Source organism: Setaria italica, chromosome I (assembly GCF_000263155.2).
Source record: "Setaria italica strain Yugu1 chromosome I, Setaria_italica_v2.0, whole genome shotgun sequence".
NCBI lineage: Eukaryota > Viridiplantae > Streptophyta > Magnoliopsida > Poales > Poaceae > Setaria > Setaria italica.
In genome coordinates this window covers 32,400,881-32,422,442 of record NC_028450.1, presented here as the reverse complement: position 1 = coordinate 32,422,442, position 21,562 = coordinate 32,400,881, and the positions used below count along the sequence as shown (strand labels likewise).

The 21,562-nt window shown below is 48.6% G+C and overlaps 4 protein-coding genes across 4 annotated transcripts; all 4 read left to right on the top strand.

The window, feature by feature from the left end:
• Positions 1-340: 340 nt before the first annotated feature.
• LOC101776525 (ferredoxin-thioredoxin reductase, variable chain) lies at positions 341-1,381 on the top strand. The gene has a single exon (XM_004953174.4). The coding sequence runs from the start codon at positions 537-539 to the stop codon at positions 996-998; it is 462 nt and encodes a 153-aa protein (XP_004953231.1). The 5' UTR covers positions 341-536; the 3' UTR covers positions 999-1,381.
• A 4,475-nt stretch (positions 1,382-5,856) lies between these two features.
• On the top strand, positions 5,857-6,607 carry LOC111257991 (disheveled-associated activator of morphogenesis 2-like). The gene is given in 3 exon segments (XM_022828655.1): positions 5,857-6,180; positions 6,270-6,342; positions 6,438-6,607. Coding segments are annotated over 3 exon segments (567 nt in total).
• A 3,557-nt stretch (positions 6,608-10,164) lies between these two features.
• On the top strand, positions 10,165-12,448 carry LOC101776125 (uncharacterized protein At1g65710). The gene is made up of 2 exons (XM_004953173.3): positions 10,165-11,248; positions 11,339-12,448. Exons 1-2 carry the CDS (start codon positions 10,265-10,267, stop codon positions 12,251-12,253), a joined length of 1,899 nt encoding a protein of 632 aa, XP_004953230.1. The 5' UTR covers positions 10,165-10,264; the 3' UTR covers positions 12,254-12,448.
• Positions 12,449-18,497: 6,049 nt separating this feature from the next.
• LOC101775724 lies at positions 18,498-21,529 on the top strand. Its single transcript, XM_004953172.4, has 6 exons — positions 18,498-18,676; positions 18,786-18,945; positions 19,273-19,648; positions 19,827-19,976; positions 20,068-20,246; positions 21,086-21,529. The coding sequence occupies exons 1-6, from the start codon at positions 18,631-18,633 to the stop codon at positions 21,189-21,191; spliced, it is 1,017 nt and encodes a 338-aa protein (XP_004953229.1). The 5' UTR covers positions 18,498-18,630; the 3' UTR covers positions 21,192-21,529.
• The last annotated feature ends 33 nt before the right edge of the window (positions 21,530-21,562 follow it).

Here is a 21,562-nt window from a genome sequence, read left to right as displayed (position 1 = left end):
CCTGGACTCCTAGCTTCACAAGACGAGGTGGTTTCCTTGTATCTGCGCAGATATCCGATCAACGAGCGTCGTCGTCGGGTCGCGCCTGTTTCGATCTGGCGGGGGAAATGGCGAATGGATTGGCGCGTGCGTCGGCGCGTGGGTTGCGTTGTCTTTCAACACGCCACGGGCAACCGCCCCGGCGGCAAGCGGCCAAACGGAGCCGTGGTCCAGGTGGCGACTCGTAAGGAGCGCGAACGCGTTGGTCTGGCTCGGCCACGGCGAGCAACCATAGCCAGGCGTGCGCTCCCGCCTTATCCAGTTGATCTCGTGCTGGACGCAGCGCAAAACTCACTAAATTCTGAGCATTTCCACCTCGCGGTCGCCGGGGGCGAAGCATTGCTACGCAACTCGCACCGTCCCGCGCCTCTCTTTACCCGCTCCCCCACCTTTCGTTTGCCCCCCGCTTCTATCCTCTCGTCGCCTCTCCCGCGCCGACCACCTGTTCGACCCAACTCCCCATCCTCCACCTGTCCACCTGCCCCCGCCGCATCCCAATGGCGACCGCCGCCGCGTCCGTGGCGCCGCCCTCCACCTCGACCTCCTCGGTGCTCCTGCTCCGCCGTCTCCCGTCCCCGGCGCCCGCCTTCGCCCGGCGCCTCGGCCCGCCATCGCTTCCGCCGCGCCGCGCGCGCCTGCTCCTCCAGGTCGCGCTCACCAGCGAGGTGTCCTCGGACGACGTGGCAGCCGAGGAGGCCGCGGCCGCGCCCAAGATCGGAAAGCGGGTGCGCGTCACGGAGCCGCTCCGCGTCTACCACGTCCTCAAGGCGCCCGACCTGGACATCCAGGGCATGGAGGGCGTCATCAAGCAGTACGTCTGCGTCTGGAAGGGCAAGCGCATCACGGCCAACTTCCCCTTCAAGGTCGAGTTCCAGCTCGCCGTGGAGGGACAGGCCAAGCCCGTCCGGTTCTTCGTCCACCTCCGCGAGGACGAGTTCGAGTTCGTCGACGAAGAGTGACGGCCTGGAGTGAGTGCGTTCGTGCCTGTGGACAAGTAAGCGGTAGCGCCGTTCTTATAGAATAATCATGGCCGCGGCGGTGGCTTGTGTATATTGCTTCCGGCGTGCAGTGACAGGGATGCAAAGAGGGTAGGAACTTGGAAAGGCATGGCGAGCTGTTTGCTTGCTTGCTGTTGTGCTGCTCTTCCTCCTTCCGTTCGACATCTATTTTTCAGATGTGGGTAATTGTTCGGATGTTGATGATGACGATAGTTATAATTGTGATAATTTTGTTGCCGTGCTTAGTTATTTTGTTGATCGTTCCAAGAAATTTGTTTGTCTGATTGGTACAATATGCAATTATGCATTGCTGCTGGGAATTACAGTGCAACTTTGGACTGTTAGATCTTTGGCTGTTTTATATTTAGGATGCTATGTACAATATTTGGCCCCTATTTTGTAATTTAAGATGCCATATTCTACTTAGCTGGAGCTAGGACTTTGGTTAAGCAAGTACTCCATCCGTTCCAAATTGCAGGTCATTTAGACTTTTCTAGGTTCATAGATATTATTATGCACCTAGACATACACTATATGTAGATGCATAATACTATCTACGAACAAAAAAAAGCTAAAATGATCTACAATTCGGAACGGACGGAGTAGAACTTACTGACGTGGCAATTTCAGTTCGGTTCCGTCATCAAACTACTGCCCAGCTTATATGATCTGATAGTTTAAGAGCCTTCAAATTTCATTGACCTGTTCAATGTCAATGCCATAAATTTGCCTAGAACGAGACTATGCATGCCTGCTTGATCAGCTGGTCCTTTGAATCCTTGGGAATACCAAATCATCTTAAATTTAGTATAGGAAGTTCTTTGAAAACTCATTGGTTTCTAGCAAGAATGAACAATCGTTAGACTTCATAAAATTTCTTTTGGTTAGGGGCGTTGGACATTTTATGTTTTCTTTACCAAGTCCAATTGGTATGATACTCCTAGTCCCCACTCTCCAACAATGTTTATTTTTACAGTGGAGACTGTAGAGTTACAAACTTCCGAGTGGTTTTATAACTTGTCTTATATCAGCTCACGCCGCTGTTTTAGAAACACCTCTTCCAGGGCAAATGGTGCTTTCAAAATTTTGTAGCACAAATATTCATCTCTTAACTTCACTATAATGTGTGTACATAATATGATAACAAGTATCTTGTGCACTTTTGTGCACTTTTTTATGATCTATCTGAAAACCTAGGATGTGTTCGGTTTGGAGACAATATTGGATGGGATGGTTCCGTCCCTAATTTTTTTGGAACAGGACAATCTCATTTTATGTTTGGTTACGTGGGATGAGATATCCTAATTCTATGTTTGGATGGAGGGATGAAATCTGGAGGGATGGAGGGCGTTACAACCCCGTTAAGCATGTTTTATGTGGGGCCCATTTGTCAGCCATGTCGCACAGGGGCGCGCCGCCGCACCGTGCCGGGTGCCTCGCCGGCGGGCGGAGGGCTCGGGCCCGAGCTTTGCGGAGCCGCGAGCTCAGCCTCTGGCGCCCTAGCGCGCTCGCCCCGCCGCGAGGAAGGGCCCGGGGTCGCTGCCTGAGAAGCCCGCGAAAATTTTCTCGCCCTCCGCTGGAGTCCATCCGGTGCTCACCGGCCAAATTCGTCAGCCACGGTGACTTTCGATTCAATCGCTCGTGCTGGAAGCTTCCTTGATTTGTTTTGAATCGATTTTACTAGTCACCTTTACAAATCCATTGAAGGAGAAGTTGGAATTTCATTTTTCCCATCCGCCTGCCTCCATGGAAGCAGCGGCAAGGGAAGCTGGCATCCTCTCGTGAGGATCCTCACTCCCTCAGGCCCGACCCGCGGACCGGGGAGGAGCTCCCGCTCGGCCGGCCGGCGGCGCTCCCCTGTGGCTGCTCCAGCTCGCCCCGGCGCTCGTCCCTGGTGGCCCCAAGGTCGCCCCCGCGCGCTCGTCGCCGGAGAAAGCCGCTCGAGCTCCGCTCGCCAGTCCTCCGGGCTCAGCTCTCCTCCAGCTCCTGCTCGATCGCGCCCAACGGATAACGACGGCGTCGAAGCTGGATGACCCCGTCCGCTCGATTCGGAGGGACGGGGTTGTCCCGCGTATCAAGGGAAGCCCGTTTTCCCCGCCGGGTTCCGGCTTTTTTTCCACGGAGGAAGCCCACGCAGAAAATTTCCGCGGGCGCCTTTGGAAGCTTGGTAGTGGAGTTCGATCCGTCTCAACCTATTTTTCCACGCGGAAGGCCTCCCGGCCTCGAGACATCGGGCGCCAACCCCTGTCTCGCCCATCCCTCGAGCCTCGTCTTGCCTGTCTCCCCCTCTGCTAGAAAGCCACCGCCACCACCACCGTCTCTGCTGCCGCCGCCGCCTCCCGTCTCCGCCGCCGCCACTCCGGTAAAAATTCGCGCTACCTCCTTCACGATCCAGGTTCAGGTGCACCTCCTCTAGTCCTTCTCCCCATCTAATTGTAACCGGTTCCTATGGGATCAGAGTGGAGACCAGCCTTTTAGTACCTTCTCCTTTTGTACCTTTTCAGAGAACTAGAAAGGTTTGTTAGATTTGCTTCTTTTGTTTGGAGGATATATGCATCCTTCCCCACAAAGAGATGTTGCCTGTGATCTTTGGGATTCTTTGCGAATCCGTGGTAATTTGGGTTTAGCTTAGTAGCTTAGGTGTGATATAGTGGCTTTTTACTGGTGTCGGATCGAGCAAAGGTTAGCTGAGATCGTCAAGATAATGAGAGATTTTGTAACGAAATGAGAACATAATCCCGAGATTCTAGTTCTGTTTTCTTTTTCATATTTTGTTTCTTAAAATGATTTGAAATTATTTTTCAATATTAAATGATTAGCTCGGCGTTGGTGTTAAAAATATAATTAGACCGTTGCTATCAGGAGTAAAGCTTTGCAACAGGTGTATCTTTATTTGAAATGATTGGATATGTAGCATAGATGCACTTAACTATATAGATGGTGATTATAATTTCAAATATGTTAGTTCAGTTGTCACTATTATATGTCAAATGTTGACTTTTGAATATTACTGCAACTGTAGCTGATTTGTCACTATATTAATTGGTTGAATCGGTTACATTTAGCTTCTCCAATCTTTATTTATATTTTTTCTATCCTTAAATCACATCTTTACATCTTTTCTGTCCTTCTGATAATTCATGATTTATGAGGTTGTAGTCTTGTATGAAATCTTTAGGAACCTATTTTTCTAAAAACCTAGGCTATATGGCGAAATCCAAGCTAAAAAGATGTTGACTGGTTGTTGCTGCTGATTTATTGTTCTATTTGATGGGTTACTATATTGGTTTGTTATCCTGATTTCTCTTATTGCTCTATTTGATGGGTTACTACACACTAGCTAATGGGATCTTGGGAGGAGCAAGTTAGGCAGTTTTTGTTGGAGGAGGAGGAAGAGGATGATGAGCTATTTTTTGTACTTGTTCCTTCCATAATTCCGTACCACAAGAAGAGAAAATGCCTGTCCACACATCTTCTCTTCCTGGTGCCAAAAAGGTGAAGGAAATCCTTAAAGGACACCTAAATTGGTGTAAAGTTGAGTTCCGAATGGAGCCTGAAATATTTAAAGCCACAACGGATTTTCTTAGAAGAGAGAATTTGCTCCGTGACACATGAGGTGTTGCTGTTGAGGAGCAGCTTGGGATGTTCATGTTTATACTCTCACACAATGCTAGCAATCAAAGGTTACAGAAAGCTTTTCAACACAGTGGCGAGACAATCCATAGGAAAATAACAGAAGTTTTCAAAATAATTCCTACGATTTGTGAGACTTCCAAGTTCATTCCAAATTCATATCAAAATCGTGATAGATCCTCGTTTTATGCTCTTGTTTCAAGTACCAATCTTTTCTTCCAAAGTGCATAACCCTTTCCCCAATCTTTTGTTTCCTTGTGTGCCAAGTCCTTATGTTTTTTCTCCTTCTGTGCAGAATTGCATTGGTACAATCGATGGCACTTATATACCAATCACCATCGCAGAAGACAAGACCCCTCCCTACAGAAATAGGAAAGGAACCCTATCACATAATATTGTGTTAGCCTGCAACTTCGACCTTAACTTCACATTCATTTCATGTGGATGGGAAGGGTCAGCATCAGATGCAGAAGTCCTTAGATCTGCTGTTAGCAAATGATTTATTGTGCTATAGGGGAAGTTCTATCTTGTAGATGGTGGGTACATAAATACATCATCCTTTATTGCTCCATATCGAGGAGTTCAGTACCCACTCGGTGAGTTTAGAAGGCGTTGTTCGTCTAAAAGTGGTTATGCAAACTACAAAGAACTGTTTAACCATCGCCATGCATTGCTTCACAACCATACAGAGAGGGCCATTAGTGTTCTAAAGAAGAGGTTCCCGATTCTAAAATTAGGCACTTTCCATCCCATAGAAAATCAATTCAAGATTGCAGCTGCAGCAAGTGCATTTCACAATATAATTAGAGGGCAAAATGGTCAAGAGGGGTGGCTAGATGACCAACCAGAGTTTATTCCAACAGATCAATATGTTGATGTGCCGGAGGGGGACAATAACTATCCAAGTGAGGCGGAGTCAAACGATGGCAATACTCTAAGAGATCAAATTGCACACCAAATGTGGGCTGCTTATAATAATAATAATAATTAGTCTAGTTTGATTTCTCTAGTTTGTGTATGTTTTGCTTATGTAATTTTTGAAACTTCCTACTGCAAATATTATTGTAATAAGTGCGTTTTTAAATGCAATTGTTATCTTTGTACTTGAATTTGTGTTTTTTGAGACACCTTGATCTTGCTTATATTTCTTTGTACTTCATCTTAACATGTTTTGAGAAATGTAGCCATGGCAGGAGAAGCTGATAGGGCTGCTTAGAACTCCGCTTATGAGAAAGATCTTGTTGAAATATTACTTGACTACAAAGATAACCTCAAATATAAAGGTCAAAATAGTTGGATATCGGAGGGTTGGAGGATTATCACCAGCAAGTTCAATGAGAAGTTTCCCGTAGCTCATTTCTCAAAGAAGCAGGTGCAGGAGGAGAAGGAGAAGGAGCTCAAAGCTAATTACAACGCACTAAGAGATGCTAAAAGAGACAGTGGTAATGGTTGGAATGAATCTTTGTGTATGATACTAACAGAACCACAAGTATGGGAGAAGCTAATTGCGGTAAGCTATTTAGACTCTATATAAAATATGCTAAGAAGTAGCTAAGTTATTGTTGTTAACTAATTATTCTTTTCTGTTACATTCAATAGAATCATCCAAGAGTAGCAAATTTTCGCAAAAAGCCATTTCCCCTCTTTTACCAATTGGAAGCACTATATGAAGGTGAAGTTCCCTCACTTGCATAGCTTAATTTGTTGCTTTTAGCATCAAACAGTTTTGTGGTTCTAATATGAGTTCCAATTGTCTCTTAAAAATAGGAAGTGTTGCTACAGGAAATCTAAACTTCACATCAACCATGCAAGTGGATCCACCTTCTGCTCCTGCACCTCCTGTTCTTCCTCCTCCTCCTGCTCCTCCTCCTGCACCTCCCATTGCTCCTGTTGTTCCTCCTCTTGCACCTACTGTTGAAAGAAGTAACTCTGAATAAAGCAACAATCACTTGGGTGTGAATCCATTTGCTTTGAGTTTCAATGGCCAAGAGACTTCTAATGCACATAATGACGCAATGAAGCTCAAGATTCAAGACAAGAAGAAGGTGGAAGTGGGAGAATGCGTAAGCAAAGTCACATTAGCTCTACTCTTGAGGGATATGTGGAGTACAAAAAGAGCCAAACCAACAAAACTTTGCAAGCTCTTGAAGAAAGGAAAAGGCGTGAGGAAGAATTTTTAGTTGAGAAGTGTGTTGATCAAGTGGATGCTATGGTCGAATTAACCGATGAGGAGAAGTCATATGCTTTGGATGTATTTGAGTCTGACACACACAGGAAGATATTCATTACAACCAAGAACCCTAATGTTCGATTAATGTGGCTAAAGCGAAAAATCAGGTACGTCTCTTTAAATATGCTCAATGTATGGTTCATGATTAACTTACGTGTCTCATCATATCTAACCATGTAAAATTTTACTTTATGTGAACCTTTTGCTGCTGACATGGCTAAATTATTTCACTTTTTTATTTGGTTAATTAATTGCAGAGTCCTGATGGGAAGCACTACATGTTGGATGTATATAATTCAAGATTTGAAATGGTTTTATTCAGGTAATATAAAACACTATAAGCTATCTGTAATTGCTCATGTGCCAAACTTTTGTGTCAGATGATTATTAGATTCATAAGTTTAGTCAAACACTGTATAAGATTTAAAATGATTATAGCCAAACACTATAAACTCATGTAGTCAAACACTATAAGATTTGAAATGGTTTTCTAAATTCATAAGTTTAGTCCTTCTGTAGCTTCTATGATAAGGCCATCCTGTTGATGTAATGTTGTCTATCAAGCATATTTGTTTGTCTATATTTGTCTGTTTTGAATTATATGTTGAATCTAAACCTTTAATTGTTAATCTGACTGTAGATCTCTCATGGACCATACTGTTTTGATGTGATGGTGGCTGCTGCTGGTGGCTGCTGCTGTTGAGCCATGGAGGTGTTATTGTGAAGCATGTGATCAAATTATTTTTCTACTAGACATACATGTCATTATTTATGTGCAATATCCATTCACTAGCCCAAATTTATATAGATTAAAGTGAACCATAATTTGAATTTATGGACGGTCATGTAAGGTTGGTGCAGATTTTTGTTTTTTTAGAGATGTTTCAATGCGTTTCTGATTTTTCTAAATATTTCTATTTTTTCTTTAATTTTTTCTGAATTTTTGAAGTATTTTTTTTTCTCCAGAGGGAATTTGGTCTCGGGGTTTCCAAACACCAGCGGGGAGATCCTCCCGGGAAGTTTGATTTGCCCTACCGGAAAGTTGATCTGCTATCAAAATCTCCGGCGTGGGAATTTTCCCCTGGTTTTTTCTACCCAACTGCCAAACTAACCTTAAGGGAATATTCCTCTAAGGGGATTTTATTTTTATAATTTTTTCACAGTACCTGGTCAACTGCAGGCGAAGGAGGACTGCGAAGTGCTTTATTGCGAGGTTACAAGTTACCGATGGTACCTCCATGATATTCCACATGTGCGTAGCCAGGAATCGACAAGATAATTAAGGTCAGAACAACGATCCTGCAGTATTCTTGTGCAGCGCGTGCACTATTTGGCGGTAGAAAAATGTTTCAGCTTCAGTCGAATCCTCTCGTCCTCGTAGAAGTGGATTCAGCTGCTCTCTGTAGAGTAGAGGCGTAGAGCAGAACCAGGCTCCACGTATTCTTTGTAATTGTGGTCTTCAGTGCTGATACTTGCTGCGGCCACAACCATTGTTGCTGTACAGTGCAGGTTGCGGTCTGTTTGTCATTCTGTCGTGGTTGATCTATCTGTTGTTAATCATGCCAAGCTTGCAACGAGGTCTGTTCAGCTGGACTTATAAACCGGCTGAAAAATTGAAACGACTGATTTTTTGTGAGAGAAAAATATTGTTCGATGGCTGATAAGCTGAAGCGAACAGGTTGGAGATTCCCAGTTTCCACGAGCTACGTCGAAGACATTGAAAGCCCAAGCCAGCTTTTTACCTCGCCGGTTGATCTGTAAAAGGAAACAGCACGCCCACTTTTCGTTTCACGTTTTCAGCCTTTGCGGAACAAAGTTTCTCTGACTATGCACCAAAGTGCCAACACATGTCCAGAATAACTTTATTAGGGAGCGGCTGCCGCGGAATTGAAGTTAAATTGGATGTCGCAGCACGAGGACCTTCTTCGTTCGAATTCATCCATCCGCATTTCCGCGAATCTCTCAAGTCGCGGCTTCGCATCCTGAATTTGCACTTTTGCAGCATGCGTTCGTCCGTCTGCGTTTTCTGCGGATCCGGGACCATTATTTGTTTGTGCGCAGTTCGTTCTTCAATTCATGTCGTGCCGTGCGCTCGATCGGTGTCGCTAGGGCCGTGTAGAAATTATGACGCCACCTGGGCCATCAGGCCAACTGACCCAGTATTTAGTGGTAGCGAGCACGTAGTACATAGTAATCATCATTCATGGCAGTGGATCCCGTTGTTTCTGCGAGACTGCGACCATCCAAGGCTGGTGGATCCTCCCAGTCACCTGCCAGCGTCGCACGCCGTCACGTGAGAGAACAGAGGAACCCGATCCCCCTCCGGCGCGGGCGGAGGATGCCGCCGCCGCAACCGACGGGAGAACGCCCGCGGATCGGCAGATGACGCCGCAAGTAGCACGCACGCACGCACTCCACTCTCCAACGGTCGGCTCTCGTTCAAAAGAGGAGACGGTGGGAGTGGAACTAGCGAGCCGCAACGGTCGGTCTCGGCAGGCTGCAGCTGCGCGGCAAAAGGAATCCGGAATCCATCTCAGAGGTCGTAGCCGTTGGCCGTTAGGTGAGGCACTCTGCTCGGAGGTCGTGCTCGTTTCAAACGTCCGCCTGTTTGAACCACACCATGGATACAACTTTTTGGTGGCATCGCCCAAAGGACAAATTAGCTGTGACCTGGAAAAATGATCATCTCCCTATTGCAAAGCTTGCTACCAGTCGCAAGTGATCGCTTTCCCGTGCATTTCCGTTAACAGATCAGCACAGGTACCAGCCAAACGAAGTTATCACCTTTTTTTTTTTGAGGGCAAATGAAGTTATCACCTGGCAGGAGCACACGCGCCTCTGATGCTGCTGGTGCTGGTACAACCGCGGAGCATTTTGAAGACGAGATGATGAGATAATCAAGATCCAGGCAGGCCCCGCCAACTTCTAACGGATAGCGTCCCCACCGAGTCGCTAGCCGAGTCCCAAGGACCCGTTCCTCATAGACCGTCTGGTCGACCACGCATCATCCCTAAGCGGCACCCGTCGGTTCACAGCACCGTGTCCAGGCAACGGCCCTCACGCCTCCCCACGTGCGTGCGTGCGCGCACGAGCCTAGATGCGATCCGCGATTGAGAGGGGGATTTCAAATCCCCGACGTGCTGCATCGCATCAGCTTTGCTCATCGGGCGCACGGTACGGAGTACTAGCACAGAGCACGACACACACTAACACGTAATCAATTCGCTAATCGCGTCTCCCCACGCGCTGCTTAAATACCACCACGTCACAGTCCAACGCATTCTTTTGCTTGCTTCACTCCCTCAGCTCCAGCTGACCAAGCTCGATCGAAGGTCGCAGCTCGTTGCTGTCACCACCACCCGCCATGGGCCTCTGCTTCAGCAAGAAGAAGCCACCGGCCACGCCGGCCGGTGGCGCCAAGAAGCCCGGCAAGGTCGCCGTGGTGGCCGCCAACGACAAGGCCAAGAAGACGGCGCAGCAGCCCAAGAAGGCGGCCAAGGCGGCGGTGGAGCCTGCCGTGGCCGGCAAAGGTGCTGCGGTGGTCGTGAGGGCCAAGGATGCCGCGGCGGGAGGAGAGGAGAAGAAGAAGCGGCCGGGCTCGCAGGAGCCGGCGGCGACCGAGAAGCCGCTGCCTGTGGTGGTGGTGCCATCGGCGCCGGTGCGCACGTCGAGCTGCACCAAGGAGGAGGTGGACGCGATCCTGATCCAGTGCGGGCGGCTCAGCAGGAGCTCGTCGGGGACCGGGAGGGCGGCGTCGAGCGAGGCCGGCGGCCACCGCAGGAGACGCTCGGGGTCCAAGCGCAGCTACGACTTCGATCAGGACGCGAGGTCTGGGGGCGGCCCTGGCGCGGACGAGGATTGGGAGAGGCAGGTGGCGGCGGCGGTGGTGTCAAGGCCGTCGCCGCACCGGGGCTCGCCGCAGCGGAAGCGGTCGGGGAGCCGGGAGCGGAGCAGCAGCGGAGGCGGGAGCCGGAGGGCCAGCCGGTCGCCGGGGCGGCGCACGGATGGCGCTGCGGCATCTGTGGCGACGGCGGGCTCTGGCGGTGGAGAGCGCGCGAGGCAGCAGCCGGGGAAGATGGTGTCCGTGCCCGCGAGGGAGAAGGGGCGCGCGCCGTCGCCCGCGGCGGCGTCGGGGAAGAGGTGCGCGTCTCCGAGATCGAGCTCTCCCGCGAGGATGGCGGCGGGGAATGAGAACGCGGGCGGCGGACCGGCGACCGGGCCGACGCCAGCGCTGAGCCGGAGCTCGTCCAGGAAGGCCGAGCAGTCACCGTACAGGCGCAACCCCATGGCCGAGCTCGACGAGAACTCGCTCCGTAACAACAGCAACCACATTGCCAGGCGGCAGAAGGTAAAGACGTCATCAAATAAAGCTCAATTTTTTCTCCATTTCTTGCAATTCCTGTCATACCATTCGCTCAAATTTTTGCCATGGTTCCAGAAATCCATTGAGAATGCCGTCGCCGCCACACCCAAGAAGAAGGCCACTGAGCGCTGCAAGGAGGCGACGGTTGCACCAAGCTGCCGTTCCGGGATGGAGAAGCCGGAGATCGCAGAGGACGCCACCGTTGCCGTGTCAGAGACGAGAGCGCCCTCGTCGAAGACGACCGCGACGCGCACGGCGAGCATCGTGGCCGATAGCCTGAGCCAGAGGCCCGTGGGGCATCCCGGCAGCAGGTCGCGGCGGTCGTCGCGCGACTTCGACCAGAACCCCGGCTCGTACACCACCCAGCTCCTCGAGGACATCCAGAACTACCACCAGCAATCCACCTCCGTAACCGTCCCCGCCACGCCCGCGACGCCGTCCATCTCGCTCCCGGCGTGCGTCGCCAAGGCGTGCTCCATCGTCGAGGCCGTTGCCGACCTCAACTCCTGCTCGTCGGAGAACCACACCTACGAATACGAGCCCGGCCTGTCCGCCGACGACAAGGGCTCCGTCAACGCGCCGCTCGGCAGCGACGGCGGCGTCGAGCCGAGCGCCGTGCGCAAGCACGCGCAGCCGGCGCGGGACTTCCGCGCGGAGGCCGAGCCTCAGGAGTCGGCCGGGAGCAACAGCGTCTCCGGTCACCCGTGGACGCTGTCAAGGGAGCCAACCTCGGTGGAGTCCACGGACCGGACATGGAGCACCGGCGACGAGGTTGTCGAGCAGTCCGGCAGCCACGGAGCCCGCTGCAGCCCGATGAACAGGCCCCGGCAGAGCAAGCAGAGGCCGTCGCAGCCCGAGCCCAGCGGCCGGTCGCGCGCTGGCTCCGGCAACGGTAACACGTTGCATCGTGGACGCAGCGCACATCGTGGCAGCAGCAGCAGCGTGGCGAGCGGCCGGTCCGGTGTTCGGGTCGTCTCGGCCGCTTCGTAGTGGATCAGAATTGTTAGATCAGGCATGTTGCTGCATCGTTGTTCTATCTAGGTGTTGGTAGTGGCAAGATGGATTGCTGCTTCACAGATGTGTTCGTGTTTCTTTATGAGCGATACATTGTTCAGATGTGATCATGGTGTGACAATGTGACATTGGCAATGTATACTCTGTTATGGCTGCAAGCCTTACCCAAAATCTCCTGGGCACGGTTTCCTGACTGTTTATATTGGACTGAAGACTAATGACATAGGCATAGTGGAATAAGCATCGCGGAGATTCATAATGCTTATCATTTTCATCAAATCAATTTCAACTTTACAAGAAAGGAAATGCCATTTTCGCAATCGCAGAGCTGCTTGGTATTCATCAGCCAAAAATTTTCTACAAATGGTCCTCTCCTTCCTGACCGATAGCGGTCCTCTTCTAGCACTTCTCTTCTCTCCAGTTGGTTTGTCACTCGACCTGTTTCTCCAGGTTGAGATTTCTTTGAGGTGCTGATCCTGAAATAACTTCAGAAATTGGTTTGTAAAGTTATCGTGAGAGTGAGAAATTCAAATAACCAGCCGATGAGCCTAGTACTGTGAATTGTGACAGAGGACGAAGCAATACTTATATCATGGTTTTATCAAAAATTCAAGCATCAATAGCTTTCGTAGCTCGGTTAGAGTACCCGTTTAGTAAGCCGGAGATCTTGAGTTCGACTCTCAACGAGAGCAGTTTTTTAGTCGATTTTGTTTGAACACCAACTAATATAAGTATGATGAATCCATTACTCCATTAGTGATGCATCTCTTTGCACAATAAAATGAAAAGCAAATTTCTCTTGAGATAAAAATAGTGGCAAAAATTGTTTGAGACTAAGAAACTGGCAACTCCTTTTTTTGAGAGGAAAAAATGACAAGAACTTTGTAGGCGACATTTGGCAAATGGGTCATGATGGATGGAATTGGGAAATGCAGATTTCCCTTGAGATGAAAATATTGGCAATTATTTTGAGAGGAATAAGCGAAGCTTTTATAGGAGACATTTGGCAAATGGGTCGCGATGGTTGGAAATGGCAAATGATTAGCGGGATCATTATTTCCCCTTTTTAGATAATGAGACACGGTAAAAGGACCCATGATTGGGACTCGGATGCATGATTCCTATCTCACATTCTCACCTGAGCTTGGTTTTGGGGTGGGAAATAAGCTATGCCTGAGAATATAGAGGTTGTACACATTATATGCAATTTAGTCAATCACAGCGTTCATCCCTTGGTCGTCGCGGCGGCGATTGTCGTGACGGTTATCTTTCTTACGGTAGTCGTTCCGGCGAGGCCGTTTGTATTCCACGGAGCGCCGAGCTCTTTCTTGAGGACCGTGTAGTCCCGAAGATTGTGGCGTGCGTCCTTGTGGAAGGGGCACGGGGCGTTCAACATATCGTCGAACTCCTCTTGGAGGAAGGTTGTTTGCCTCGCAGTGTCGGCTTCAGTGGCGAGGACCTCAGGGGCCCTCTTCTGAGGTCAGAAAGGCTCTGACCTAGGTTGGTGCTAGTGGTCTTGATGGGTCGGCGGTTTGTCATCATTATTGTGGCGGTGCTTGCCGTTTTGGAATTGGACGTGCTCGGCCTCATCTGTGTTGGCATGGAGGTTGACGATCTGCATCATGTGTCCGACCATCTTTGGATCGACCTAGAACATGGTGCGGAACATCGATCTGTTCTTGAGGTCGATCCTGAAGTACCAGATGACGTTGTGGTCTTCAACGCCGGCCAGCATGTTGTGGTTGTCGAAGAAGCGGTTGACGTACTCACAGAGAGTTTTGTTTTTCCGCTGGCGGACTTGGTCGAGGTCTTGCGTGCTTCCGGGTTCGGCGTATGTAGCCTGATAGTTCTGGGTGAAGGCTCTGGCGAGCTGGCTCCATGTATCGATGCAGCCTCGTGGGAGGTTTTTGAGCCATAGGAGAGCTGCGCTTCCCGTCACCACCGGGAAGTAGGTGGCCATCTGGTCTTAGGTGTTGTGCGCAACCTTGATCGCGGTGCAGTATGTCTTCAGCTAGATCTTCGGGTCGGAGCGACCGTCGTACTTCTCGTTAATGTCTGGCTTGAAGGTGGGTGGCCACTGGACAGCCCTGAGGCGGGAGGGAGGGGGGTGAACGCGGCAAACCCGTCGATGTCCATGTCGTCATCTCTCCATGAGGTGGTAGTGTATCGGCAGGGTCCTGGGGCATGCGTCGTTGTCATGCTAGGGTGGGTCGTAGGCATTGCCAGGGGCACCATAGTGGCAGTCGTAATCGTCGCGGCGGTGTAGCTCCTGCTCCCGGTGGTTGCGGGCCTCCTAGTCCGCGTTGTGGTTTGGCTGATTACCGACCCCTGGAGCGCCGAAGTCGTGGTCGTACTGGGTGCGCCGGCGGAGCTCCACCTCATCCCGCTCCTGGTGACGGTTGTTGAGCTCACCATGGAGGTCGTGGCAGTTGTGGAGATTGTCCTGGAGATCACGGTCAGGTTGCCAACCAGGCCGACCGCGGCGTTCGCCGTCTCCTCATCCATGACGACGACGATTGTCACGGTGGTGGTTATCTGATTGGCGATCATCGTCGTCAGGGTGGTGGTCATTGCTTTGGGACTGCTCCACCTCCTCCTCTTGAATGGGTTCCAACCGACCTCCCGTGCAGCGGCCGTGATCAGTTCGGCTGCGATCGGATCTACTCTGAGTAGATCAACTTTGGGAGTGCCGGGTAGATTTAGACCTGGAGTGTGATGATTGGCTTCTTGAGCGTGCTGGGGCCTGGGGCCTCTTCTCAATCTGGGTGTTGGCGACACGGATGCGCACCCGGATCCTTTGTAGTTGCTCCGAGTCCGGAAGATTTTCCAGATCGGCAAAGATAGCCCCAGGTTGGCCTGGGGGTGTGGTGAAGACGTCATGACCGGCCTGTTCTAGGTCGGCATGCAGATTGTGGGCACGTAAGGGGTTGGGGGCCTGCGCTGACCTCCAGCGTCCCCTTGGTCGCAGTTGTCAGCGTTGGGTCGGACCGGTGGGACAGGAGGCGCAGCGGTCGCCGTGGCGGCGGCAGGTGACTGACGGGTCGGGATGTTGGCTTGCTCCCGCTGGCGCAGTACCGCACGATCCCGGTTTTTGGAGTTGCGGCCCTCTTCGTGAGAAGAGGTTTCGCCATCTCGGGGTGGCTCATCCTTTGAGATGAAGACCTCCCTGTCTGGTGGGGTGTTGGCTATTCTCTTCGCCTTCATCATAGGAGTTTGGAGTTAGGGAGAGGTCTGAAAACTGGGTGGGTTCGAGTGGGTCGTCATCCCTAGGCAAACCTTCCGGGGTGTAGTGCCGCCTCGGAGAGGTTGATGCACTTAGCGATGGTGTTGCTAATGCGATCTAGCCCTGCGATTAGATCGAGGGCGTGGGTGGGTGGGTTGCTGCGAGGATGTGTGGTACCCTCTTCGTGAGAGAAAGGTCGCCGACCTGCTGGATGATCGGAACGATGATCCTAGGGTGGAGACCTTGTGCCACCAATGCAGATTCGACGGAGGCCGAGCTAGCAGTAAACGACGAGTCGACGACGGAGGTGATGGAGTCAGAGTCCATCCGTATGCTTCTGAAGCAGAGCTGAATCGGGTTGGTGAGGAAGTACTTCATGCTCTTGGGGAAGATGAAGCTAGAGCGGGATGCTATCGAGCTCGCTAGGGGGGATCTCATGATCACTCCTACCTGACGCGCCAACTGTCGGATTTAGTGACCGAAAATCCACCAGGGGGTGCCCAGATGGTAGATTTGTATACGGGGGAGATCACAAGACCAAGAACTTGAATAGTAACACATAGACGCAAGGTTTAGATAGGTTCAAGCCTCTAGAGAGTAATACCCTACGTCATGTGTTTTGGTGGATTTTATTGCTGATCGCAGATACGAGGAGTTGAGGTGCCCCGGGAGGACGTCCCTGACTGCCTTATATAGGCTGACGACCTATGGTTACAATCGGATATGATCTAATCCTAGTCGGTTGTTACAAGGAAATCAATATGAGTCGGTTTCCGACGAGTATCCCATAATATTCGAGCAGATTCTGTTCGCCCGATCTCCCAACTTGTGCTCCATACGTCTTCATACTTTGCCCCACACGTCATGGTCAGGTGGAGCCCACTTGTCAGGCCGGCCAGTATCTTGATTGGTGGGGACCCGTGGGTGCCCTCATCCCTTGTCACCCCTTTATTTTTATAACCCGTATTAATATTACCAAACATAGGTTAGGGACTTAAGGTTAGTGTTGACACCGTTTTTTGACACATGTCAAAATTGGGGTCAAAAAGTGGCGAAGGTGCTGGTACAGGACGAAGGAATAATGGCTGATGGAATCGGCTAATGAAGTCACAACAATCCAGCCGATTGAGTCACAATAGCTCAGCCGATTGAGTCACAGTGGTCCGGCCGATTGAGTCACAAGGGATCGGCCGATGAGAGCAGAGGGATTCAGCTGATGGAAGGCGATGAAAACTCAGCCGATGAAGACCCAGCCGATGGAGATAGAAGGGCCTGGCCAATACAAGAAAGGAGATTCTATCCGATCAGGGATTTCAGAGACTCAACTGAAGATCTTTCTAGATAATAAGTATAGAGTTAGTTAATAAAAGTTAAACTTGTGTCCAACTCTTGCATGAGTCATTTTTATTTAAATAGTTTGTTTCTTAGAGATAAATCTTGTATTTCGTCGTAATCAATCAGGACTAGGAGTTTGGGGTATTAGGATATAAATAGAGGCTCTGCGAAGTCTAGGGAGGACATGTACACACATCAACACAAATCTACTTTACTTGCGATTTACTTTCAAGTCGGCGACTTCGCCAAAGTTATTTTTTTTCTTCAACAAGTTCTTCCAAACTAGCGGGGCTGCATTAACTTGATCTCCGGCTGGATTGTGAGTTCCGCGTCTACCGAGTAATTTCTAGACTTTAACTTCCGGGCGTATCGCTGTGGTTTCGTCTAAATTTACTCACCAAGTTACTGATATCTACTAGATATGCAAGTTCATCTTGTCATTTTAGCTTTTACCACCATTATCCAGCTTGAAGTAGCTTCTATCGGCCTTTTATCCCGTTCTTTTGTCAAGAGATCGTCGTACAACTGATCGGATCTATTTTCAAGTTTTGTTCGCATACATCGGTTGATCTAGCCGATCATATCTATTCGTATTGGCTGCCTAGCCGTCACGATTCCCTATCAATCAATAGGTCAAGTTGACTGGCACACCACGCAAACCGCACCAGGACGATACCCAAACAGGAGTTAAGCAGATTCTCCCGGGTGGTGTGTCCGACGCCGAGAGTCACCGGCCGATTTTTAGCGTCAACAGTTAGTCTTGTAAAAAATAGGAGAATGAAAAATACAGTGATTTGAATTCTTAGGCATACAATCATTTTCATAACGCACTATCATTTTCATTTTCATAACGCACTATCATTTCCCGTTCGGCAGTTCCCATTCAACTTGCTCCAAAACGTCACTTTTTAGGGGTGTTTGGATAGCCCTTGCTAAAGTTTAGCACCTATCACATTGGATATTTGGATGCTAATCAGGAGTATTAAACATAAGCTAATTACAAAACTAATTGCACAGATGAATTCTAATTCACGAGACAAATTTATTAAACCTAATTAGTCCATGATTTGATAATATGGTGCTACAGTAACCATTTACTAATGATGGATTAATTAGCCTTAATAGATTCGTCTTGCGAATTAGCACAGAGGTTCTGCAATTAATTTTATAATTAGCTCATGTTTAGTCCTGCTAATTAGCATCTAAACATCCTATGTGACACTGCTAAAGTTTAACACTTAGGTAGTGTTTGGTTAGCTCAAATGTAATGTAATCTGATTACTGAAGATAACAAATCCCATTATATATGTTTGGTTGCGGTGGTTTGTAATCAATTGACACTGTAATCGAATCCCTTACCTAAATAATATCTATACAAGCTTGTTACCCCTCCTCCCCCACCGTAATCAGATATAGCACTCACACAGTAATCTGATTACGTTACCAGAGTGCAACCAAACAAAGAGGACAATCACCTATTCCACCTCCAAATACACTGTAATCTGATTCCCTTTGCGTTTACATTACCTTAGCACGAACCGAACACTATCTTAGTATCAAACACCCCCTTGTTGGCCGTTGGGTTGGGTTCCAAACGTAAGAGGCCGAAGTGTTGACTGGATGGGCCGAGCATACATACGAGGTTGGACCGGGGTCCAGGGCCTCAACAGTCAACACCCCCAGCCACCGCCTGCCTTGGCGGCCGTCCGTCCCCATCGGCCTCGCCTTCGCCGTAAAACCCTAGGTGCCCCCCGCCTCCCATCGCTCTCCTGCGCGATCCGCCTTTGGTCTCCAGATGCAGGCGTCCGCGCGCCTCTCGTCCTCCGCCGCCTCCAAGAAGGGTGAGGGGATTGCGCCTCCCGTGTTCAATCGAAGCTCTGAGGTTTTAGCCGCTGCTATGGTGTGTTTGCTTGCCTGAGGTATTTTTTTTTCTTTCCTTCCCCCCCACAGTGATAGCGGGTGTCTCTAGCCCGATCACACGGTCGTGCTACCGGACCTCCCGGGGGAAGGCGCATGCGGCGCCGTTGTCTGCGCAGGAGCCGCCACCGAAGGGTCAGAAGAGGATTGCCAAGCAGGAGAGGAGGGTCAGGATAGTGGAATTTGTTGACAAGTAGGTGACTATTTCTCACTCTCGTTTCTGGTTTTAGCTTATCTTTTAGTCCAAAAAGTAGCAAGTGTATAGCTTTTTGCTCGCTAGCATTTCTTGTTTCAACTTTGGCTAGTTGTGCATTAAGGATTGGTATTTCTGTATTGTTTCATTGGTTGGAACTTGCAATTTAGAAATTAATCTGGGAAATGTAGCAGAGATCATGCGGATTTGTAGGAATCTGATAAATAGGTGGCAACCGTGCCTAGAGGTTACAATTGTTTGGTTCTGATTCAGTTATGCCTCATGACTCTTAAACCGCATGTCTCTTTGTTGTTCTGTTTAGTGCAGGTTTAGGGCTTCAAATGATGGCAAGTTTCCTAGTATAACAAATGCTCGTCAGCAAGTTGGAGGCTCTTACTACACGGTGCGTGAGATACTTCAGGAATTGAAATATAATCATGCAAAATTACCACTGGGTAATGCTAAGGCAGCTCCACTTCAAGGAACAGTTGAAGTTGCTGAGCACTCCGGGCCTAAGGATGAAGCTATGGTGGCTCAACTTAAAGGAACACCTGAATTCGCTGAGCACTCAAGACCTAAGGATGACAGTGTAAAAAGTCCGTACAACTGCGACAGCCTCAAAAGTAGTAAGGAGATTCAGGATGTAGATGATATGCTAATATCCCAGAAAGATGATGCTACAAGTACTGGAATCGTGGAAAAGGTACACCCTTCTCTGTTGTCTTTATATTCAAAATATACTGTTCACTATCTCATTTGGCATTTGTTAGACATTTCTATTGGACAATCGAACGCATGGTTCAGTAGTGTATATGCCTTGTTTTGTTCACCTGTTGCCAACAGCCTTATTTTTTAAATGGTAATGTTATGCTGCTACGCAGACTGAAACTTGGAAATCAGTGGGCTCTTCTCATCACAATGTAGAAACAGAAGCTGCTAAGCATGATTTGAACACTTCAGAAACCTTGAAGACTGCAGATGACCCAACTTTATCTGATCAAACAGAAAGTGAGAGCATGAAGGTCATAACGGTATGAAGTCGAACTATCTTCTGGAGATCATCAATTTGTGTTTAACAAAGATTTTTGTGACATTTTCCTCAAAATCATCATCAATGTGCAGAACAAATCTTATGTATCTGTGGGAGTGGAGGCGCAATCGGACCCTGGAAACCAGCAAAGGAATACAGAAGCTAGCAAATTAGCTCTGGAGAATACAGAAAAAATCCTGAATGCAAGTGAATCAAGTGTGTCAGATCAAAGTGGAAGTGACAAGGTGGTCAAGGCAAACATACATGACAGGTATTACCCTCTTAGGCTATTACATATTTACATGCAATATTCTTTTCGTTAATGTCATTAAAACCAACATGTCAACAAGACATTTGCTAAGCTTTAATATGATATAACTTGCTATCCCTGTATATTTTAGTTCTTTTGGTATGATCAACTACTGGGACTTAGCAAGAGGACTACTTCATTTGTTTAGTACATTCAGATAGCTCATACTATGGAATATGAATCTTCCCTTGGATAGCTAATTCAGACTATGGAAGATGAATCTTCCCTTGGACATCGATAGAATTGTTGTTAACTAGCTGGTGATTGTAAAGTTCCTGGATTCCATAGATTTATACCGACGACTGACTCCATAATTTATTCCAAGTCATTATGATTTGAGTGAACAGTTTATTCATGTAACATCAAGAACCTTGTGACTTAAGAGTTTTTATCAGAAAGGCTGAACCAGTTGGTTTCTGACTGACTTGACCCAGACTGGTTTCTGGATGGATCAGGCGCTGCCTGAAATGTTATGGAGCTGCCTGGCTAGCGACCAGGAACTAGGTTTGGGATAGCTTTAAAAACCTTGGGTCAGAACATAAGGCTAAAATTGTTTGTTGAGCTGCTCTGGTCTCTAGGCTAGTTAAACACATCCTGGCCATTCATTGTTAGGACAGGACACATTTCATTTCCTATTCTCAGTGTGACAGAGGTCATAATTTCAGCTATTTCCTATTGTTTGATGCATAGCAGCAGGAAGCTTTGCAGAGCAGCCTCACTTTGTTTGATACAACCTGTTGCTTTTAAATACTGATGTTGGATGCCATGGTAACTTCTTGTATTTATTTGGTGTTATGCAGAGAGCACAACCCAAAGCATGAGCCTGAGGAATCCACAAGCACGGGTCTTTTTGGCAGTTTGAAATCTTTTGCCTATGGCTTCAGGAACTTCTGGAAAAAGCTGTGAATCTGCTGTCGTTTCAGCTGCAATCTAACACGCATGGAGCCCCCCTCTTGCCTTCATCAATTTCTTGGCCTGGACCGAATTGTAATTTTTCTGAAGGCTACAGAATTAATAACCTTATCCCTCTTTAGCTTTTGTGATACCTGAGTAATTTGTAAAGTTTTTTTTTATGGCAGTGGTTTAGTCCCCGCTAGTAGGCTGCTATGCTGCTTTGACAATAGATAGGAGTGTTAGTACTGCATAGTTCGCATGGTATCCAAATGCTGGTCATACTTATATTTGTCATGCTCGAACGCCTGGACTGCCATTTTTTTTTAACTCTGTAGCAGAGTTTTGTGCCATCTTGCGATACAGTAATTCTACTCCAAATTGTT